This window comes from Syngnathus floridae, chromosome 10, assembly GCF_059516105.1.
Source record: "Syngnathus floridae isolate MCC-2025c chromosome 10, RoL_Sflo_1.0, whole genome shotgun sequence".
In the NCBI taxonomy this organism is placed as follows: Eukaryota; Metazoa; Chordata; class Actinopteri; order Syngnathiformes; family Syngnathidae; genus Syngnathus; species Syngnathus floridae.
This window is the reverse complement of record NC_142422.1, coordinates 7,416,929-7,438,565: the sequence shown is the minus strand read 5'-3', so window position 1 is coordinate 7,438,565 and position 21,637 is coordinate 7,416,929. Positions and strand designations below refer to the sequence as shown.

At 38.7% G+C, this 21,637-nt stretch overlaps 2 protein-coding genes across 3 annotated transcripts; one reads left to right on the top strand and one right to left on the bottom strand.

Annotated features, from left to right (window-relative positions):
• Positions 1-1,185: 1,185 nt before the first annotated feature.
• rrp15 (ribosomal RNA processing 15 homolog) lies at positions 1,186-3,719 on the bottom strand. 2 transcript variants are annotated; one of them, XM_088387236.1, is made up of 5 exons: positions 3,556-3,719; positions 2,966-3,261; positions 2,352-2,449; positions 2,077-2,269; positions 1,186-1,745 (listed from the first exon to the last, which is right to left on the bottom strand). In XM_088387236.1, the coding sequence occupies exons 1-5, from the start codon at positions 3,599-3,601 to the stop codon at positions 1,638-1,640; spliced, it is 741 nt and encodes a 246-aa protein (XP_088243362.1). In that variant the 5' UTR covers positions 3,602-3,719; the 3' UTR covers positions 1,186-1,637. The 2 variants fall into 2 exon arrangements, with proteins under 2 accessions (XP_088243362.1, XP_088243361.1); XM_088387235.1 differs by having other exon boundaries at positions 2,966-3,264; positions 3,556-3,692.
• Positions 3,720-4,678: 959 nt separating this feature from the next.
• LOC148392178 (uncharacterized) lies at positions 4,679-7,349 on the top strand. The gene is made up of 2 exons (XM_088388166.1): positions 4,679-4,827; positions 5,360-7,349. Exons 1-2 carry the CDS (start codon positions 4,806-4,808, stop codon positions 6,811-6,813), a joined length of 1,476 nt encoding a protein of 491 aa, XP_088244292.1. The 5' UTR covers positions 4,679-4,805; the 3' UTR covers positions 6,814-7,349.
• Positions 7,350-21,637: the final 14,288 nt, after the last annotated feature.

Here is a 21,637-nt window from a genome sequence, read left to right as displayed (position 1 = left end):
TTCTAAATGTCAAACATAAGATGCTCTGTCATGTGATGTTCAAAAATCTGACACACATTTCATATTGCGATGTAACAGTGTAATGATGAGTTTACATTATACCACCTTCATACCTGGCTGCATTACAGAAAAGAACTATAATGTCAAAGTCAACAGGTAAGCAGAGCTGCAGCTATGATCATAGAATTTTAGCTAACAAGGTTATCAACATTAGCTTCTGAAACACATACATACTTTTAATATTTGCAAGTGGACAGTGGGAAAGTTCTTGTTTGAGGAATTTATTTGGACTGTTCCTGAGAATCTCTCAATCAACTGAGCTCTTATTAGTTCTATGAAGTCATTGTCTGAGTAGGCAGATTGGGGATGGTGACTGAGGCGTCACCAGGTCCTACATCCTTGGATTGTTTCAACATTCCGGGATAAAAGGTGGCATACCAGAATGGCAGGCCAAAGTGTTGCCATGACAGACTCATATCGAGCACGGTGCAGACAGCCTGACTCGTCGCTTTCCTCCCTCCTCTGTTGATAACGCAAAGTGCAAATATTTCCTGAGGTTGTGACGACAACGAAGGCCAGACACAGGAAGCTCAAATATAAAACGAGTCAGCAAAAATGTTAGTGCCACGTCACCACATCAGGTTAGTACTGGCAGCCTGCTGGAGTTCATTGCGTTACTATGGATGTTATTTATCATTGTCATCTATTTACGCATTACAAGTAACTACAAAAAGTGCAATTCACAACAAAAGATATATAAGGCACTCAGGAAATGATACTTATAACTACAACAAAAAAAGAAAGGTGTATTTTACTGTCTCCTTATGTTGTCATTTGTATTCATTATTTACCTATTCGCATTTGTTTAGACTGTTTAAGATGAATATATTCTACCAACACCCCTTAAAATACTTTTTGGTTTTGTTATTGAACTCCATTTGGTTACTTTGGATGTTTTTCATTTTTTTAGTTAGATTACATTTATCGATAATGAGTTCAGTAAATTTGTGATAGTCGTTCCCAGATTTCTTTCTTTCTTGTAACGTGAGCGGATTTGACATTCAGTGAACAAAAGTTGTCCTTGAAACAAAGGACAGCAAACACTTAAGATGCAGTGAGCCGGAAGAAACGCTGACTTGGTGCTTCCATAAATCATGAGCAAAGTAAATAAGCCACACTGATACGTTGTAGTAGGGGAACAGCTTTTGATTTCCGTGGCACTGTACAAAAGAGGGATATTTACACAGGGTAGATAAGAAAAAATAGTAAAAAACATGGTCATAAACACTCTTTGAATATTTGAGCTGAACAAAGCAGCCTTGTGGTTAACTGGTACATAGTCCAGCTAAAGAAACATTGTATCAGTCCGCTTTTGAAAGTTTATTTTGCTTTCATGTATATGACCTGCCTCTCTCATATCAACAAAGGACAACATTTCTGGAAATTCTCAATCCTTTCTGAGCAGACCCCAATCCCATGAAGAATTTCCCATTATTTCATTCACAGAAGCAAGTACAGTACTGTAGCTCGCAGAATACAACACTGCCCCCTGTTGATTGAACTGTCACCTGGCTGCGGGTTAGTCTGAACCTCATCAAAATTAAGACAGTCTCTTTCTTCGTAAAGTGTCAATTGGATTAACCACTTCCTGTGTGTTCCTCTTTGTCCCAGTCTTTCATCGTCGCTCCCATCATAAAGTCATCAGTAAGGACACTCCACGCTGGTTTCTCCTCCACCTCAGTAGTCTATGAGGATGCACAGACACAATAACTAATAGGTTTGGGCTTTGAGCTGCCTAATTTTTTCCTCAAACTTTAACAACAGCGCATCTTATTCACATATTTTTCCTGATCCCTGGAATTTCACTTATTTTATATTTTGATGTTTTAAATTCCTCAAGCAAGAACCTTCCCACTGTCCACTTTGTGCAAACTTCATTTAATCGTTGATAGACAAGTCATTATAAAAAACGTCTTTAAAGGGGTAAATTGAGTCAACAAATCAGCATAAATTGTTTTTTTGACAAAATATAGGATAGACATTTGTTTTTCTGAGGTGAAAAAAAAAATCACTTACATGTGTGTCATTTTCTGCCTTGACTTTGACTCTGGCGCCACCGTCTGTTTTCCTTAGAACATCGATGAAATCTTTTTTGGAAACTGAGGAAAGTATTTTTGCCTTCTTTCTCTCTGAGCCATCAACCTCCGCCATCTTTCTGTCAATGTTCTTCTGGTGCATTTTTACCGCATTGAACAGTTGCACGACACCTCTGTGGAAAAATCAACAACAAAATCAACCTTCACACTCACGGTGTACGGGTGTACACTACACAAAAATACTGAATAACACACCGGGTGGCAATTCTCTGCAAAGATTTTTCAACCTCACGGTCCTTCACGAGATCAGGTTTTACTCTGGACATCATCTCCCATGCTCGTTTCTTATCAATCTGGGGGACAAGAGAAGAGAAAGCACCGTAATACATAAATTTGCAATGTCTGTCATTACACCAGCTGCAGGGACCAAGATTTCAAAGTTATATTTAGTGTTTATAGATTTATTTTTAAGTGCTACCAGGATCCATTATTTGGCCGTAAGACATAACTTACCAGCAGCTCACACGACTACTTTGACGTTAATTAATATTACACAATAAAATATGAAGAAAACAAGTTGAAGGTTTTCTCTAATGCTATCTTAGTTTTATATTACATGATATGAGTATTTGGTTTTATTTTTGCTTTGTTTTACTTGGCTGTTTGCAGCCAGGTCAGCATTGCAAATGTGAACCGTGAACTGAATGTCATGAAATGTTTTATTTTAATATGGATATTTTCTAATGTGTATTAAATTTTTAGAAAACAATTCAGTGTGTTGCTAACATTTAACAACAGACAGCTAGTTTTGGGTGATGTCTAGTTGGGGTGATCATGATTTCTGCATTTATAAGCACTTTGCAAATTACCTGCTCCTTCCTCTCCAACTGCTCTTTTCTTTCTTTTGCCTTCACTTTGTCCAGTTCTTTGTTTTTCACCAAGATGGTGGTTTTGCTCTTGGGTGTTTGCTTTCCCAAAATCTTGGCCATTGCCTCTGCCCAGCCAGCATTGGGATTGCCTTCCTCCTCCTCCTCCTCCTCCACACCTCCACCTTCATCCTCTGCATCATCTCCGTCATTCCCTCCATCAGATGATATGTGATCATCACTTCCCCCATCTGAGTTGTTCAGCTCATTTGTGTCCTCCAAAGAAGATTCAGCATCATCTGCTACGTAAGAAACAACTTCGAAGTCATCTGGGCAACAGCTAGTTTTCATAGGGCACTGTAAAAGACTTTCACGAGTTTGATTATTGTAAAATGAGAGTAGAAAGATGAAAATTGTACCATATGTGCATCATACTTAAAAGTGAAGCCTTAATACTCCGAAAGGCTACTTAATTAGTGCATTACAGCAACACATCTTAAAAAAGCATTACGTTTCATTCATTATATAATAAAACGAATCATCCAAAATGCAGTTGAAATATACAATGTTGCACGCAGGAATCAAGTAGTTACCGATATCTTCCATGATCCGCACACGCGTACACATCACAGCGGCCATTGAAGAGCAACGAGAAAAAGGTTCCGGGGGCAAACATAAGTACCAGAGACAAATGGTTCCTCTTCGGGTTTATTTCTAATTACTAATTACCACACAAACACACACGCACACACACACGCACACGCACACACACGCGCACACACACACACGCACACACACACACACACGCATTTCCTGTATATATATATATATATATATATATATATATATATATATATATATATATATATATATATATATATATATATATATATATATATATATATATATATATATATCAAAAATATATCAAAAGTCAAAAAGTCAAAGTCAAAGTCTGCTTTATTGTCAATTTCTTCACATGCCAAGACATACAAAGAGATTGAAATTACGTATCCCACCATATTTGTGTATATATATATATATATATATATATATATATATATAGAGAGAGAGAGAGAGAGAGAGAGAGAGAGAGAGAGAGAGAGAGAGAGAGAGAGAGAGAGAGAGAGAGAGAGAGATACATATATGCATATATATGTATGTATATCTATATATACAATGATTTTATTGGATTAGCTTCCTCATAACCCTCATTATCACATTCCTTTGAATGAGTAGACTTGCTTTTTTAAGCTGACATCGATCTTTAGCGATCATTATCTCATTATCTCATTCCATTGTCGCCCATTGGTCATCTCTCCTGCCATCACATTTCCTGTTTTGCTATTTTTCTCTGTACATACAGAGTATATATAGTATATAGTATATACTATATATACATATATGCCTGTATGCAGGATTTCATATTAGTGGATTTCACCTCGACAAATGACATTCTGCAAAGAAACACGACATTTGTTTTGAGGATTCTCAAAGAACTAATTGTAAAAACTAAAAACAATTCACATCAGAGATTTTGCAGTTTATTCATTGTCATTTGAGTATTTATTTGTGAGAGATTACTTTTAAGAATGTAACTTTTGGTGAGAAATTAAAAAAATCAAATACTAGGACATACCAGGATGCTTTTCCACGTGCACCCAAGAAACTAAACCGGTATTGCATAGTGATTCTGACGATTAGAGCATGTGGGTCTGTGCGTGGGTGTGTCTTAAAGTTGCTTTATTAACAGGAGACAAGCTGTCTCCAGTGACTTGACCGGTCCAGAAAGAAAGGTGGAAAAGTCTGGAGGATTACGTCTTGAGTCTTCTACACATCAAACATGATGACCAAGAAAAAAATGAGTAAGTTCAACATCAATACCGAAATCTGTTGGTTACTGGTTCTTAAATCAAACATATAATATTGTTCTGTTGGGATGAATAAATCAGCTGTGTAAAATTGGCTATTGGTTGATCCTGCTTCAAGCATGTTACTCTCTTAAACGCCCACGTTGTAATGAAATACTTTTGAAAACTTGACATCATGTCCACCATTATGAACTTTTCATGTGGCGGAGGATGTGACACAGAGCAACATGTGGTGGTTTGCTTGTTAAACCTGATCAACCAGTCTTGTTTGACTGCAAATCCTGAATGGTGGCAAAATCAAAAGAAGTCTCAGCTTCATTCTCTGGGCTTGCATGAGTACAGAAAATAATGATTAAACTGGATTTGGATTGGGAAAAAAAAATCACACTTGAAAGGTAGTATAATAAGTATATAAGGTATTTGTTGTTTTTACAGATTTCTGCTCAGACACACTAAATGTAATATGCATTTTCGTATTTAATCATATTTTGTTATTAAAAAAAAAACATTGCTCTTGTCCTTTTAGAGGAAGCAGCAATTGGTTTTGCACTCGGAGCAGTGGGAGGCTCCATAATGGCAGCCATAGACGAGCCCGTTGACAGCACCCTGGCTGCAATGACCACAACGAATCAACTGAAACCGCTGATCGAAGACATCAGGACAGTGGGTGCTCTCGGACTGGGGACTCTCATGGGGGCTTCTGCCATGACCATCGCCATGACCTCAGTTGTAGCTGGTGTTGTCCTGGCAGCGGTGGTAGCTTCGCTCTTCGTCACCACAAGGAATTGTGGGGCAAGTCAAACAAATTACGCAAACTTGTGGGTAAATGCAGGACTTGCCGGTGCCCTTGGGACCACCGTCAGTGGCGGCACACTGGGTTATTTTATTGAAACGATTGTGAATAATTTTGGCATGACTGGTCTTCTGTTTGCATTGTGCATATTTAGCATTCTCAAACCACCTCTTCGCTTTGTATTTAACATCCTCTGGCAGCAAGGCGAGGCCTGTTGCACTCAAAGGTCTACGGTTTGGGACACAGAAAGGAAAGAGTTAGAGATTTCCGATTTAGAGCAGAGAGAAAGAGTGGCTGTGCAAATAGAGGAGAGGATCCTAAATAATGGGAGGAGCGCCACTAAAGACATCACGTCGTGGACCACTGAGCGGAAGCTGCGAGAAGGATTAGAGAGGAAGAAGATGGAGGCGGAAGAGGCAGAGGTCAAACAACGGACTCTCCAAGACTGGATCAAAACTGTAATGATCAAATACGTGGACTTTTTGGCTTTTTCAGGAATTCCAATGACTGTGGTTGCTGTTGTAACATCACTATTTGGCTTATTTGGGTATGGGGGCCACCATTCTGTGTTCATTGTACTGGTAGCTTTAGTCGCAATCATTGGCTATTTGATTCTGAAGTCTTCTGATTTTAAGTTCTGGATGTTGATAGGATGCATGGGAATGCTCGCGACGTTCGTTATCGCCATGCTCACCGTGCAAGCTGGAGACGAGATCATGAATCAGAAAAGGCAACCGCAGGACGTAAACAGAGACAGCATCATCGAACGCATGAGTGACCTTTCCAGTCGAGAAGCTTTGAAAACAGCAATTATCGCGGCAAAACTTTGCCAGCTGAGTTTGGGAGCTGCAGTCGGCGGCCCTCTGGTGAGGCATGCAGCTGGAGAGGGCAAAGTCATCATAGGGGCTGCGATCATTTCCGTTGTTTTACTAGCCGGGGTAGAGATTTTATCCCCAGCTCTGGGAAAAGGTGGGAAAGCCGGGGCACTGCTGGGGGTGGTGGGCACTTCCGGAGTGTCTATCGGTGCAGTGGCAGCCATGGCAGCCGAGAGTACGTCATGGCTACGCTCTTCGGGAGCTGTAGCGGGTGTGATTATTGGCACACTCGTCATGGGTGATTTACATTTTGTCTTGATTGGAGTGCAACTTTTTGTCGCCTACGTCTTTGCTATGACTAATGCCTTCTGAAGCAGAAGATGTAAAGTTAAATTTCTTAATGTGAAAACACAAACAGTGTGGACATGCAAGTTCCCAATGGTAAAACCCATTTGAAGTAACTGCTACAAAGAATACACTTTATGCAAAGAATGCAGTTCACCAAGTTCTCAGTTCCTTATCATCATGTTGGTCATAGACAAATGTAGAGTACTAAAAGTTTGGGTTGCGAAGCTGAATACAGTAATCTTATTTCCAAGAAAACGTGTTTAGACATTTATTTATGAAATTGATGATGGGTGAAGAAAAAAATCATTGGAAACAATTATAATAATAATCTATAAAATATTTCTGCACTTTTATAACACAAAGAATGACCTACATGACTTTTATCAAGCCAAGTTGTTTTGCATGTTTTAAGCAAAACCAGCATTATTGTATCTTATCTTGCAAGAAAGTGAATGAAAATGCTGTTGTGTTATAAATAAAACAATATATCTAACAAAAACTGAATGCTTAAAATGCATGTTTTTTTTTCATTCTGAAAGAAATAAAAGTTTTATACCACTGCCTGGGCAATGCTTTGATGATCATTGGTATATATTTAGTGAAATAGTACTACAGAGAATGCAATACATTGTCATCAGTTCAACAAAGCAGACAGCCACCTCCTTAGGGTCAATGTAAAGTGAAAATCTATTTGATGTGACTCACATACATGACCTTCCCTGCTCAGAATGTGTCTCGGTACCTACCATGATGCACCACTGAATGGCAGTGTACACCAACAAGTGCAACAGCCTGCATCATTGGCCTTGCTCATCTCTCTCTAATGACAATCAGTCACTTATTTGATGAAACTGTTAGCCTCTGCGTTCACTTTTGAAGGGATTCAAGGGATGCAAGGTCACAGAGATAAATCCATTTGGATTGTGATGGGTAAGCTTGTTTAAGCTTGTTTTGTTTAGCCTTCTAATTCTATTTGATTTAGAAATTGCTAGATTTAAACTTACACATTCGATACTTTTTAAACAACCACACTTCACAAAGTTTTAAAAACCCCCACTATCTTTTATCTGTTCTCAGTTTTATATTTTTTGTGTGTGTATTTGCTACACTAAGGTGCACCGAGGTCTCTCCCTATAATACCAACCATCGTGTCGAGTATTTAGAATAGACGTGTTAAGCTTGATGATCACGCTGTCTGTTTAGTTTGCCATTCTTACAATCTAGCTGGGCTAATTATTTGAGCACCACTTAGATAGTTGCAAGTCATGATCCAAGATATGTTGTCTGCAAACTTCAATGGTGTTGCTTGAGTGGGCAGGACTTCCATTGTTGGTGTTCCGCATGTAGCACATTGAGTTCAACATGTAGCCTTGTGGGGAGTGAGCGCTTAAGATCCGAGAGGAGAAAAAGGGCAGGGATCTAGTTTGACTGATGGGTTGGAAAGAAAGTCCTTAATCCTGCAGCAGGTGAGTGGGGGGAGCCCAGGTCAGCCGACCTTCTCAGGGATGTCAGGAATGCTTGTGTTGAAGTCAATGAAAAGCTGCTTCGTTGGAGGTGGTCCACTGAGGTGCAGAGTGGAACTGGTGGTGGTGGGGTGGGGGTGGGGTCTTTATATTGAAGCCCCAGTCACTCCGGCCTTGGTGGCGGGTTCACGTAAAGAATAATAATTTAATTTTTTACCGGACTATACAAAAACTAACTTTTCTCCAAAGTGAAAGTAGTACGTAGTAGAAGAAGAAAAAAAGGATTTCTGACGGTCTTTAATCAGTGATGACAATGTACAATTTAATGATGACAGATGTTTGGTTAAAATAACAATAAAGCATTAACGGACTGGTTGACGATACTGAAATAGCGGTGACAAACTGACAGAAGCGCAGTTAACATAATGATGACAGAGTGACGGATTGACGATGGTGGCCTGGCTGCTGGTGAATGACAGACCGGCAAAATTTATTGATGCACCCACCTCTGGAAGTTGGACTATGATGGCATTTGTGCCCTTTGTTGCTTAACCCCCCCTGTTCTGTTTAGTCACTATCTATAGCAAATGTCTTTTGACTCACTCGGTTGTCCACAATCATTAAATTCATACTGTGTTCCAAATTTTGAAGAGAGTACAGCACATATTTATTGCTCAAGCCGTTTAGCTACAGATGACATATTGAATCATCTGTCTGACTTACTTTCCGATCTTCCTATTTCCTATTCCACTATGTTAGGGGAGAAGTGGTCCATATCCACCCCCGTCTTTCCCACACAAACCCCTTTTGGTCCGCCTGAGGTCAGTGTGGGTCAGCACCGTTCTGCCAACTGCCATCATTCACAGATGAATCCACAAAGGAAAACACAAAAAATGCAGAGTCATACAAGTGTTTTTTTTTTTTGATGTACGTATGTGATCACAAATGCCGAAGCGTTTACGACAGAGCAACCACACTCCTTTCAAGTGTGCAACACAGTGGGGGACATCATGTGTGCATTTGCGACCAGCAGGTGTTTTTTTTTATTCTTATTTTTTATTATTCCTATAACCTTTACTGTGCTGGAAGGTAAAGTGTGTGTCAACGGTATGACATGAATAAACTTTACAAACTTTTGGGGGAATTAATATCAGTGACAAATCAAAAGGTGGCTGAGTATTTGCATTTTTTCATCCCAACTCCACAGACTCTTAGATCTGATAAAATTTGAACTGTTCCAAAGACATTAAAACTCATTTATTTGACCAACCTTTATGTTGACTGAAATAACATCTCTTTTTTGTTCCCATGCCCGTATTTTATTTATTCTACTCCAGTTAATTTCTCTTGGTGTCATAAAAAAATCTATAAACCAGCTTTTCGCTTTTGAACTGTCCAATAAACATTACACCCTCCACATATACGTTTTGATCATCAGACCTTGATACTTGATCCAAAACCTCCCTGCAGGAGATTTGCTGAGATTTTAGTTGTTAAACTGCAAGTCATTTGATTTAGTGGTCCTAATATGGCATCCCTCTCCTCAATCTTACCCCTTGACCCTTGCAACCCTCGTGAGTCTTTGGTTCCCATCCAGCATGAGAGCATGAAGGATGAAAGGCGAGTTTTCCAAGAACCTCCTGCTGTGGACGTGACATGATGTAATACCTGGTGTTCCAACCTTAAACTTGTCACCACAAGAGCAGTGAAAGTGGAGTAGCCGCTGGAGATGTAAGGATCATGAGCCTCTACTGACCAACAACACGTTTATACATTCATATTATAGTGAACAAAATCTCGAGGGAAGAATATTTGTTTTTGTTTTCTGCCTCAAATATTGTTGGTTAACTTTTATTAGACCGCTTTCAATCATCTCTTATTCAAGGCAAAATGTGGGACCTCATCTTAGTAACCCATGGCATCAGTTAATACTCAGGACTTGACAGTCAGCACGTACAACCAATTAACAGTTTCAAATAGCCTATTGTATAAGTAATTAGGTTGCACAAGCAGCAGTTGAATGCGTAACTGAACATGCAGCAATCCCAGATTAGGGCCCATATATGACCTCTTCCAAGTGCAAAATCTCAGTCTGGCCTGGGCTGAGTCCTTTTATTTTCCTTTAAATCAACAAGAGGGAAGAAATGGTTGCTTTAATTTTGTATTTTGTCATGATACTTAATAACTTGTTCATGATGACCCACTTTAAGAAAAAGAATACCTGCTATTTTGCGATTCCGGCCAGATTTAGTCAATCACGCAAGCGTTTTGATATATTAACAATTCAACTTTTCACTTTGTCTCAACATGACTTTGTGAAAATAAGACAGAAGTGTAAATTATTTGTTGCCATAGAAGCCATGATAACTGATTTAAGAGCAGCTCTGTATTGTTTTCTGTTCAACGTGCGTATGTATCATATGCCAAGATTTGGATTGTGATGGCCCTGGGCAGATTATATTGAAATAGAAACATACAGAAGTTGAAATCTAATTGTACCAAAAATGATGATTAGAAGCTGCCGTCAAGAAATGAAATGAAGATACCAGACTGTTGGCTATAAATTAATATCCACAACTACGTACATGCCACCCACTATTGTTTAACTACTAAATGAATCACACAGAGATAACATGAGTCATATTTACAGTGTTTGGTGATATTTACCTTAAACAGGGAAATTGTGCTGGGAGAAGATCAACACAGATGACTCTTCTCTAAACTGTATTGAGTGAGAATGAGGTACGCAATCCCTTACTAAGTTCCCAAGGCATTACCAACAGATCACGTTGGTGTCCAGTGGTCAGACTAAACAAGAGCATTCGTACTTGTTTTATCGCGGATCAAAAACCTCTGAGCCGTATCACGAGATTGTAAACTGTGGTGTGGCAGTTTAAACGTGGCTAATAATTCAACACTTGGTTTGTTTTGGAAAAACACAACTCTTATGTAACTTATGTTAGAACGCAGCAGGAGGGAGAAGGTGTTCCCTTGGTCCTTTTAAGAAACACTCTTCTTTTTCTCGTGCCAGCTGGCTTCCATCTCCAGGCGATTCGTGTTTTAAATAATCCACAGCAACTGAGTGGTCAGTTCAGTCCTGAAGATAATTAAAATATAAACCTCTTCAATATTCCTTGCTCTACTGCCAGGTTTTCTTCAGCTGCTTTGGTTTTGTAGTTCTAGGAAGGGGGTGGGGAGGGTCATTTGATGGTCATGTTTGCTGATTTGCGGCCAGGGAAGATGTTAAAAAGTCTGTGTATACAGCCATTCATTTTCTACACTGCTTGTCCCCACGGGAGTTGCCGGCGTGCTGGAGCCTATCCCAGCAGTCATTGGGCAGTAGGCGGGGGACACCCTGAACCGTTTGCCAGCCAATCGCAGGGTACACAGAGACGAACAACCATCCGCACTCGCACTCACAATCGAATTGTGAGCTGACGTGCTAACCAGTATTTCACCGTGTTGCCTCTCTGTGTACACAGTATCTGCAAAATACACACACTATATTTCGTGACAAAATCTCTTATTGATCATGTTAACAAGGGTTACAAATATGATCAATACTTCCAATGTAACCGATTGTAAACGTCTAATTGTGAGCCACAGCTCATTCTGAATAAACATGTACTGCTGATCTGAGCTATGACTTTTGCGGATGGTAAAATATTTTCCCTCAATTGACTTACATAGGAATGCATGTTGGGTTGGACTTTTTCCACACAAAGAAAACATGATATTGTACGCGGTCAACCTTCGATCAATTCATCACATGCATCTGTTTTTATGACAGAAGTTTGAACAGTTTGAAGACCCATAAATCATTGTTGTGACCTTTAACCTTAGGTGCCTAAATCCGCGCATCCCACCCATCGGCGAGTGTTTTCGAAGGCAGCAAATGTTGCTTTCTCATCAGCGTCTGTCTCAAAGAGGTCACATAAGGACATAAAAGGGGGTGTGTCTCAAAATAACCAGAGTATTTCAGTCCAGTCCAGACTGCACCATGAACATGGAACGCACGTGTAGCCAAACCTCGGCGAATTGAAAGAATCAGCATGACTTTATATGAATAGAACAAATGCGTACACACACCCCTAAGACTTCTTTGTCTTCAATTTTGGGTTAATTTTGGTAATGATTGACTATTTGGTTCAGGGTGGGGTTGTGGTATGCCGGAGCAGAATAAAGACTGGAATACCACGAGTTTCCAATAATGACAGAGACTATTACAGATACAAAGGCTTTTTATTTTCTTTCTTCTAGAGTGCCAACTAGTTCGCAAAAGTGAGGCATTTCGGGATCAGGGATCAGATAACAACAAAAGAGTCTGAAGATGACAGTGTTAAATCATAAATGTGATCAGGTTAAAACACGACTTACTGAGATTTCACATTAACTTGCTGAGTCATAGTGTAGATATAGTGCAGGGTTCCAGAAAGAAGGTTTTGCTTGCTCTGACAGCTCACCATTGCAACATTTCAGACTGTACAGTAATTGTAATGCCCCATTGACTTTCGCTTTCATTTTTCAAATTTATTAGATTTATTTTGGGGGGCTTTTCAAAGTTAACAAATGTCTATTCAAATAAACCTTCCCACAGAGGTGATACAGGATAACCAAAAGATTCATTAATACAAACATGAATACTTTCAAGAACAAACTGTTTTGAGGAAAATTCTAATTCTCTTGTAAATAGAATTAAAAGACTAAAAATAAGACAATACAAACTTCATACTAACAGCGTGTACCTTGCAGCAGTAGTTTGCTGATTCACACAGATGGTCATCTTTTACAATTTGACGTGGCCATAATGATTGGATACAGACAATACTGTCCATATTTTAAGAAAGAATTGGCAGTTATTTTGAGCAAATTCACTTAGCATCTCAAGTAAATTATAGATCATTTTCTTCCTATTTAATTTCTCCGACAAGCATATCCTACTTGCTCAAAGACTGTTAGTTGGATTCCATGTGGAATTAGAGGAATAGAGTCTCTGCTGAACATGGCCAAGCCTAAAACATGTTACAGCAAAGTATAGTGGCAGGATGGCATTTATCCACACCAAAGATTTTTTGGCAAGATTGTGGTATCCCCGAGGGTGCCTTGTAATATGGAAGATTGTTCATGTCTTGTTTCCCACAAGTCTATGATTACTGTGCCACTGGGCACACACAAGATCCTGAAACCGGTGTTTTCCTTGTAAAGTGCCACCCACGCAAAATGGAGCTCCACCGATTTAGATTCAAATACACAGTTGCCTTTTCAGTCAAATCTGTTTAAGTTGTTCGAGCTGATCTAGTTGGAAATATTGTATTCTTAGTTTTAGAAAGGCTTTAGACTTGAAAGGTTTTGTGGTGATTGAAAGTTTGGATTGCATTTGCAGTATGTGGCAACGAAATTACCGCTAACCAAAATGCACGGAAGCTTTTACACACAAATACCCACTTTTCCCGGGGTTTACGACAACAGGGCATAGTTGACCAAGGCCAACGCCATACTTAACAATATTTAGAATTTCATATGGATTTGTGGGGAAAATAGAAAAGCATGTGGTAAAATTACGTTCAAATGAATGGGAAGGGAGCACTGCCTTACAATATATCCAAATATTCCATTTCTTGCCCATCTTACCTCTCTAAAGCAACGATGGTTTTCCTTGATTGACACTCGGGGCCAGATTTTAGTGGATTAGTATGTGCGCTTGAAAATAATTTGGCAGACTGTGCTGTATCATGCTGGGCGTTCTGGCGGAATAAGAGATTAGGAATACATCCAAAAACAAATCGAGACACTTAGAGACATACGTCAAAGCAGTTGAGCTTTTAAGTATTACTTTAAAATTTGGTGTGACTAAAATATTTGGTAAAGATCACTCACACAAAAAAATTCAAGTGAATTCTTGATAAAATATAGCAATATGATCTGAATATGCAGTTGTCATAATTTTTTGTGAGAAATATAATCAAAACATTGACATTGATTATTTGGCACATTGAATGCTCTTCCTGCTATGTTCTTGTAAAATACAGTGGCCTCATCCATTATTTATAATGGTGAGCTGGTTATTGCGATCAAAGTCCTTTTTGTTCTTCCAACATGCATTTGTTCATTTATACGTATCTACAAAGTGATCTTTTGTGTTTAGCTGAATTTCATTTTAGCACAGCTAATGTTCCATCTGTTACAATTTTGTGTTGTACTTTGGCAGTGCTTTCCTGTAGAGCAAACAACATTAGTCCCTTCCCATCAGATGACATCAATCAAGCTGCTGCGTAATGACGCATGTTTGATTTAGGACACAGTGAATCCCTGAACTTAGCTCTACCCATGTTCAAGAGTGTTGATAAGTACTGTATTATCTCATTTCAGTGATGTATTGTATTCAGACAAAAATTGCAGCAGGACAACTCATGGCTGCTTCATCACGACAATATGTCAGCACATAACATACCCAGCATCCGACAGTTCTTGGCCGAGAATAACACTGATGTGCTGGGCCCACGTTTCTACAGGCTGTAGCTTTGAATGTAAGCAAACAACAAATCAAGCTTAAAATGTATACCTTAAGAACCACATTAGTAAGCTTCCAAAGAGTAGTCAACCTACAAGTAAGAGGCTGTTACACTGACAAATCTCCGTACCCCCAACCTACTCACCGGATGTTATTCTTTATTTATATCGGCAAGCTTCTAAACCTCCCGACCTCGCTCCATGTGACTTTTCTCATCCTACTTCCCAAGCTTAAAGGGGTTCATCAAGGGGATCTGTTTTGAAGATGTGGATGACATTGAGATGGCGAGGGAGTTGCAGAGAATCCTTCCAGGAGTGCAGGACCGTTGAGAAGTCTGGGAAAATGTATTAAACTCCACGGGGGCTCGTAGTTTCTTAGGATTTGAAATATAGCAGTCTGCCCTCATATAGTAGAACTCATGGGATTACCTATATTCACATAACTTGGCAATATATTTTTAAATGTTTATTTATTTAGTTTAGGATGGTATGGTAACCTCCCATTTTTCATGAAAAATGCGGTTTATTCATACATTTGCGGTGGTTTGGAGTCTCCATTGCTATTCGTGTGGTTCCACTGTATAGCTTACGTGACGGCAGTCTTGGGAGTTTTCTGACACACTGTTTATTGCCGTTGTTTCCCGTCTATATGTGCTTCTGTGTCATATTATAACGTCAGCTTTAATTCCAGCTAACTCGCCTTGAAAAACAACTCGAATGGGTCAGCTATGAGGCTGTGAGATCTCGACTGAGATCTGAGAAAATGACCCTGGCCCTCAGTCCATAAATATCCCCAGCAGGTCACCTACGCTTGGCATTAGACATTTGAGTTTGGAGAGGAGAATAAACAAACCTACAGGAATTTATCTTTTTTGTAGAGTAGTGTAACATACACTTCTACAGTCAAAAACTGGGTTATGAAAGAGAGCCAGAGTTAAAAGTGCAGTTAATGAAGATTTTATGGTGGTCCACTAAGGAGGGGTGGGCGTAGTGACATCATCTTGATTACTAACAAGACCACGGCTGGCAGACTTAATAGCATGACTCAGACAGCCAGACACGGTTCAAAAGAAGCATTTACTATCTTCTTGTTAATTCTGTTAACAGCCACATTATAAATAAACACCATCGAGGCCATTCATTCCATCAGTAGCTAAAGCGTGCCCATACACATAATTCTGCGTACATAACGCACTGTTATGTGTCCAACTGGAAAAAATATATATTTGTTTTCAATTATTTTAATTTTTTTAATTTTGACCTATATAAATGTGTACACTGCAGATATGATTCGATTTATAGATATGACATTACACAAAAGGGAATTCCTTCTGTTATTGAACCTAACCTTTAATAAATAAATATTACTAAATTATTTACTTTATTATTATTATTATTTTTTTTATTAAAACCTGATATGCTTGAGGAAAATAAATAAATGCAGATTCAGAATCAGATTAGAACATTAGATATTTGTGGCCAAGTTTAATGAGGCTTTCTTGTACTTTAATGCTGCCACTGGTTCGCACCTTGTTATAAACTTGAATGTGACAGTAATGTGTGCATATAATTTTATATTCTTTTAACTCTTTTGTCATCTTGCATCAACTTGTACGTGCTTATTGAATGATGAAATGAAACTGAAACTTCACAATATTTAATCGAGGTTTGTATGAATGCTACAGATCAACAGGACAGTGTTCATATTTTATTCTTGCTTGTACTTGCTGGTTTTCATTGGTCACTTTGACCTTGTACATGTTAACATCATAGGCTAATTCTAGTTGCCTCTCTTTGACATAACGCACCATTATGCTAATCTGTTAAATGGCATTCTCAAGAGAAAGTTCCTCACTTTAAAAGCACTTCAGGAAGTTTACGCCTTCCTCGAAGTAACCAGCAACATATGTTATGCATTAGCTCTGTACCATTTAGGCTGGTACTAAAATATTCCATGACTAACTGCCTGAGCATTCAGGCTCAGTGGCGAACCCCTATGTACTTTTTATTGCCATATAATCAATCAATTAATGCTTTGTTTATACAGCACCTTTCATAGTTAAAAAAGTAACACCAAGTGCGTCACTGAACAGGTAATAAAAGGGAGAAAATCTGTCAATTTCTGAACCCCCATTCCATGAGCTACTCCACACCCCATGTCACATGTGTAAAAGCAGTATAGTTATGACATAGCTGAGAGTCGCTAGCACCAGGACCTTACGTCCGACCAGGGATCGGCAAGTACCAATACCAGATGCCGATACCAGCCGTATTTCAAGATATCAATCCTTGCACTACTTGAGCACTCATACTATCTTATCGGTCTGAAAAAAAGAGGTATTGAACATCCTTACCTGTAATCCACAGGTGTCAAACTCCATTCCTGCATGTATTCAAAGTTTCCCTCAGACCTGATTCAAATGATCAATTCATCCTTATGTTCTGCAGGAGACTGATAATGATCCCGATTAATTGAATCCGGTGTGAATCATGGGACATGATTACATCTCACTGTACTGGCTGTAAATCATATAAACCCACAATAGGGTGGTAGCTATAAATAGCTAATGTAATATAGGCAGTAACTGTCAGAATCCACACTTCTGCTTGAAAAGACCTTTCATTTGGTAACTTGTTCCAATCACACATTACCTTCTTGAAAAGCAAAGTCGGAATGCATTTCATTCTCACACTAACCAGTACACATTTTGTTCAATGTTGATAATGACAGATAGACTACTTGAGTTTATTTTCATACTTTTCATGTATTCTTTCAGAGGAGGGTTTCTGACAATAAAAAGTTAACAGGCAATATTAAATGTAAAAATAGATTCACTGCGTAACCGAAGTTTTATTTAGAATCACGACTCTCTTACTGTTGTAGTTATAGCCCAAATTAGTGTGGCCTCCAAAAGCCCTTATAAAGTCTGCTACACATTCATCCTGCTTGCTTTCCTGCTCACTTTCAATTACCAGACACTCTCTCACCCACACATAAATACGTTGTCTCAAGGACCTGCAGAATTTAGGAACACAATATTAACTGACTGAACATTACATAACCCATCTCTACTACTGTAAACATCAGATGAGTGTGTAATAAAAAATGTTTTGTTAGTCTGAAGTTGTTGTCAAAAGTTGTTTTGTAAGTCTGAAATACTTTTGTCATTTTATTAGTACTTTTAAGCATCCTACACAATGTGCATTGTTGCACATGTACATATTAATATATTAGGGAATACATTTACGATAATTAACAATATTTATATAATTGTAGAGGAAAGCAGCAGAAACAGCATTTGGCATTAATAACAACTAAATCATTGAAATAAAATGATGGATTTTTTTTCCAGTCTTGTTTAAGTTTTGTTTGTCAAGTTGACTCAGCAGTAAAAATAAAAGAAAGCGAATCAGAGAAAAGTTAACGTTGTTATTGAAAGGGTTAGGGGCAGTGATATTTTCGGAAAGTTTCTTGGGGCTACTTTTAATGTTCCAGGAGGACCCATAGTACACATTAGCGCCCTTGACTGCTGTAAAATTTTGCCATTGCTGTTAATCACTTTGATTGTTCTATATTTAATCAATTAATCATTGAAAAGCTAACATTCTCTTTTTTTTTTTACAACAATACAGCCTTTTAAATCCCCTCAGTAGCCCCAGTAGCAGGAACATGTATCAAATGAACATTATATAAACTTGGGAAAATGTTATTGAAAAGAGTGATGGGCTTTCTTAGCCTATTGAACTAAAGTTACAGATTGACGATGATATTTTAGGAAGGGCACAACAAACTCAGGGTTCTATGTACTCAACAAGATCTCATGACTCAAACAGCAACAAATGTTATCATCTGTGACGCATGGAGAGTGTTCGTGTTAGCGTCTAGCTGGATAGGTCAAACATTAAACGTCAACTCATTGGGAATAATCTTTGCTTTCAACATCCAAATGGACATTGTGAATTTCCGTTTGTTGTGTCTGTGTGTGTTAATCTGTTATCCTGACTTTATCAACATTTACAAGACATATTGAAATTCCAAATTTGATACGGATAATCATTAACCAGAGCAACACACTCTATGTCACAGACCCTGAATTCCCACAGAGCTGTGATCCACATTAGCATTTGTACTGTAATGTAGATGGATTCATATACAGTGTCAACTTCCAGGTTCCTAAAATACATTGATACCATTGCTTATTCAATCATTTACGAATCATCGAACCGTGCATGATATTTATAGACATGGGCCAAAAGGAACTCGGTGGAGTAGCAGACAGAACAATGTATATTGCAGTACGGCTCAGTAGGAATTCCTCTGAAGGTCGAGATTACCCAATCCTGGCCCTGGTCATTCGTTAATTGTGAGGTGGATCTGCTCACCAGTTGGCCACCAAGATGTCCAACTGTATTTCTGATATAATAGTAGCACAAAATGCATATTGGAATATCTTCCTAGTTGAGACTTCACAAGTTTCAAACTGATGCATGCATGGTTTAAAATAGCTGGCAAAAATTACATTCGAGTATTCCATGCATTTTTGGTTTATCCATAACTTCAATTGGAGCAGTACTTGGGCTACGATTGGACGTATCACAAGATCAAAAGGATGACAAAGTTGCAGAATTCAGGACAGTGCCACCAACTGACTTAAATCCAAAAGTAAGAAAAAGAGGCATACAACAGCTATAATGCACGGGCCTCCTACAATTACTGTTTCTGCCTTAAAGTTAGCGTTAGTTGGCTAAGTAGAGCACCAGGAGTGGCGTGAATAGATTTCAAATTAAGAGCACCATCAGGAAGCACAGTGTTAGCTGCCTTAAATTTGCTGGCTTAACACCATTAGGCAAATGTGACTGGTTAAGTGCACAATATCTTATCCTATGTTATGTATTCAGTACTTTGCTTTTGTACTTTTGCCCATTTAAAGTTCTTCTGTTCAAATAAAAATGATTGTGATTCAGTTGTAAATTACATTTTTGATCAAATGTAATATGAAAATAAGTCCTGCTCCTGCCCTTGTTCAGAGTCATATATTTCTTTTCTTGCTGTGTGGAGTTTGCAAAATGGATGGATGTTCAAACTTTCATAGCTGTTGTTATTCTTAGCATCGATGTGGTCTGCGTCACCTTGTTGCTTATTCAAGGCCTCCTCATCACCTGCTCCTTGCTTACGTAAAACTCTTTAGTATGGATCATGAGTTTTCCCTGACTTTCGCCCCCTTACATAACGCTGTAAATTGCTTGACTTCCTCTGGGTGGCTGTTTTACCTCGCTGCACTTGTTTACGTAGCTGGGCCGAAATTGTACGTGTGTGTGATTCTGTGTGTGTGTGTGTACGCACGTGATGACAAAGTATTAACTATTAATGCACCTTTTGGGGGAGGGTCAGTATCTACTTTATGTGTTTTTATGAACACTTCAGGGTGAGGCATCTTCTAAGAGTACCTGGACAGTGATTTATTTAATGCTCCGTGAATACAATGAGTGAAATATTCACAGGCATGTGTTCTGTACATGACTCAACAGGCACACCTACACCATAAGTCAGACCAGGTGTTCAAGGTGATATCGTACTGATTGTTTAATTGCAGCTACTGTAAGCATGTCTGTAGTGGGTGAAGTACTGTCCGTTAAATTCCTTAGATCACAGAGTTTATTAAAGAAACAAGGTGGTACAGGAATGCCCGCGTAAAATAATATTGGTAGCGAATGACAGTTGTGTTTCGTAAGCTCTTCTTCAGATGTTGTCATTTATTTCATTCTCAATAATTTAGGTCCTCATGAATTTTTACTTTCTGGACCTGGATTTAACACCTCTGATGCTCTTTAAAGAGACAAAAAAAAGAAATAGCCTTTAATAAAATGTTAAGAAAAACTAATATTGCTTCAAATGCAGTGTTTCAGTGAAGAATCATAAAAGCAATTTGGCGAAGAAGCAAAGTAAATCTTCTGTATTTCTGTAAGACGCTTTTTTTTTTATTAACAATTTTTTTCCATAAAAAAAAAATAGTATCCACCTACATGTATTATTGATTTCTACTCACTTTTTGAGACAAAAGACTGAGCTACTGTGGTGGCTATTGGGTGGAGTCGCACAGCATTTAGCGTTTCCTTTCAAACCACAACTACAGAGTTTCAGCTATGCCATAAACGGACATGCCAGGCACTTACGTGGCAAGACTAATCACTGGCTTACAGGAAGCAAAATTTACAGTCAGGGCTTGGGGAAGATCTTCATATGTACAATAGTGTCTTCATCATGGATTAATGCATTTTAACCAAGTCAAAGATGTCCATTCAGACCATCTCATGCACCCTGCGCTTGAACAATAAACATTAGAATAGTCATTTGCTCCTGAATTAAACCTCACTTATCTTATTTGCTGATGCAAGTTTATTTAAATTTATTTTTGTTGCAAATAATCACTCATTTTGAATCTGATGCTTGTGACAAAGTTCCCCGAATCCCCGAGTTACTCAAGTGGTCCTTGCTGCTACCACGTGGTCTCAAAGAGTGTCTCAAAAGTTGGAATACATGAGCTGGTAATTGGAATATGTGTAAGTACACCATTTTCATAGTGATACTTAACGTGGTCTACAAGTGTGGCTCTTCTCTCATTAGGAAGTGTATGTCCTTGGCCTTTTCTGTCGTTTTCTCTGTATTGCCTCCTCTCTCACTTCCCCTTCTTCTCTCATCCAATTCCTGGTTTGTCTTTGTCTCACCTTGTAGCAGTGGCTTTGTTTACGTGCATACCTTTTAAAACCTGAATATCGGCAGCCGTGAAACAGTCGTGAAAATCCATTTTAATATTTACTACTGTGACTTCAAACGTTGAGATTCATGTATGTGTGTGCTTCCGTGTGTATGTGTG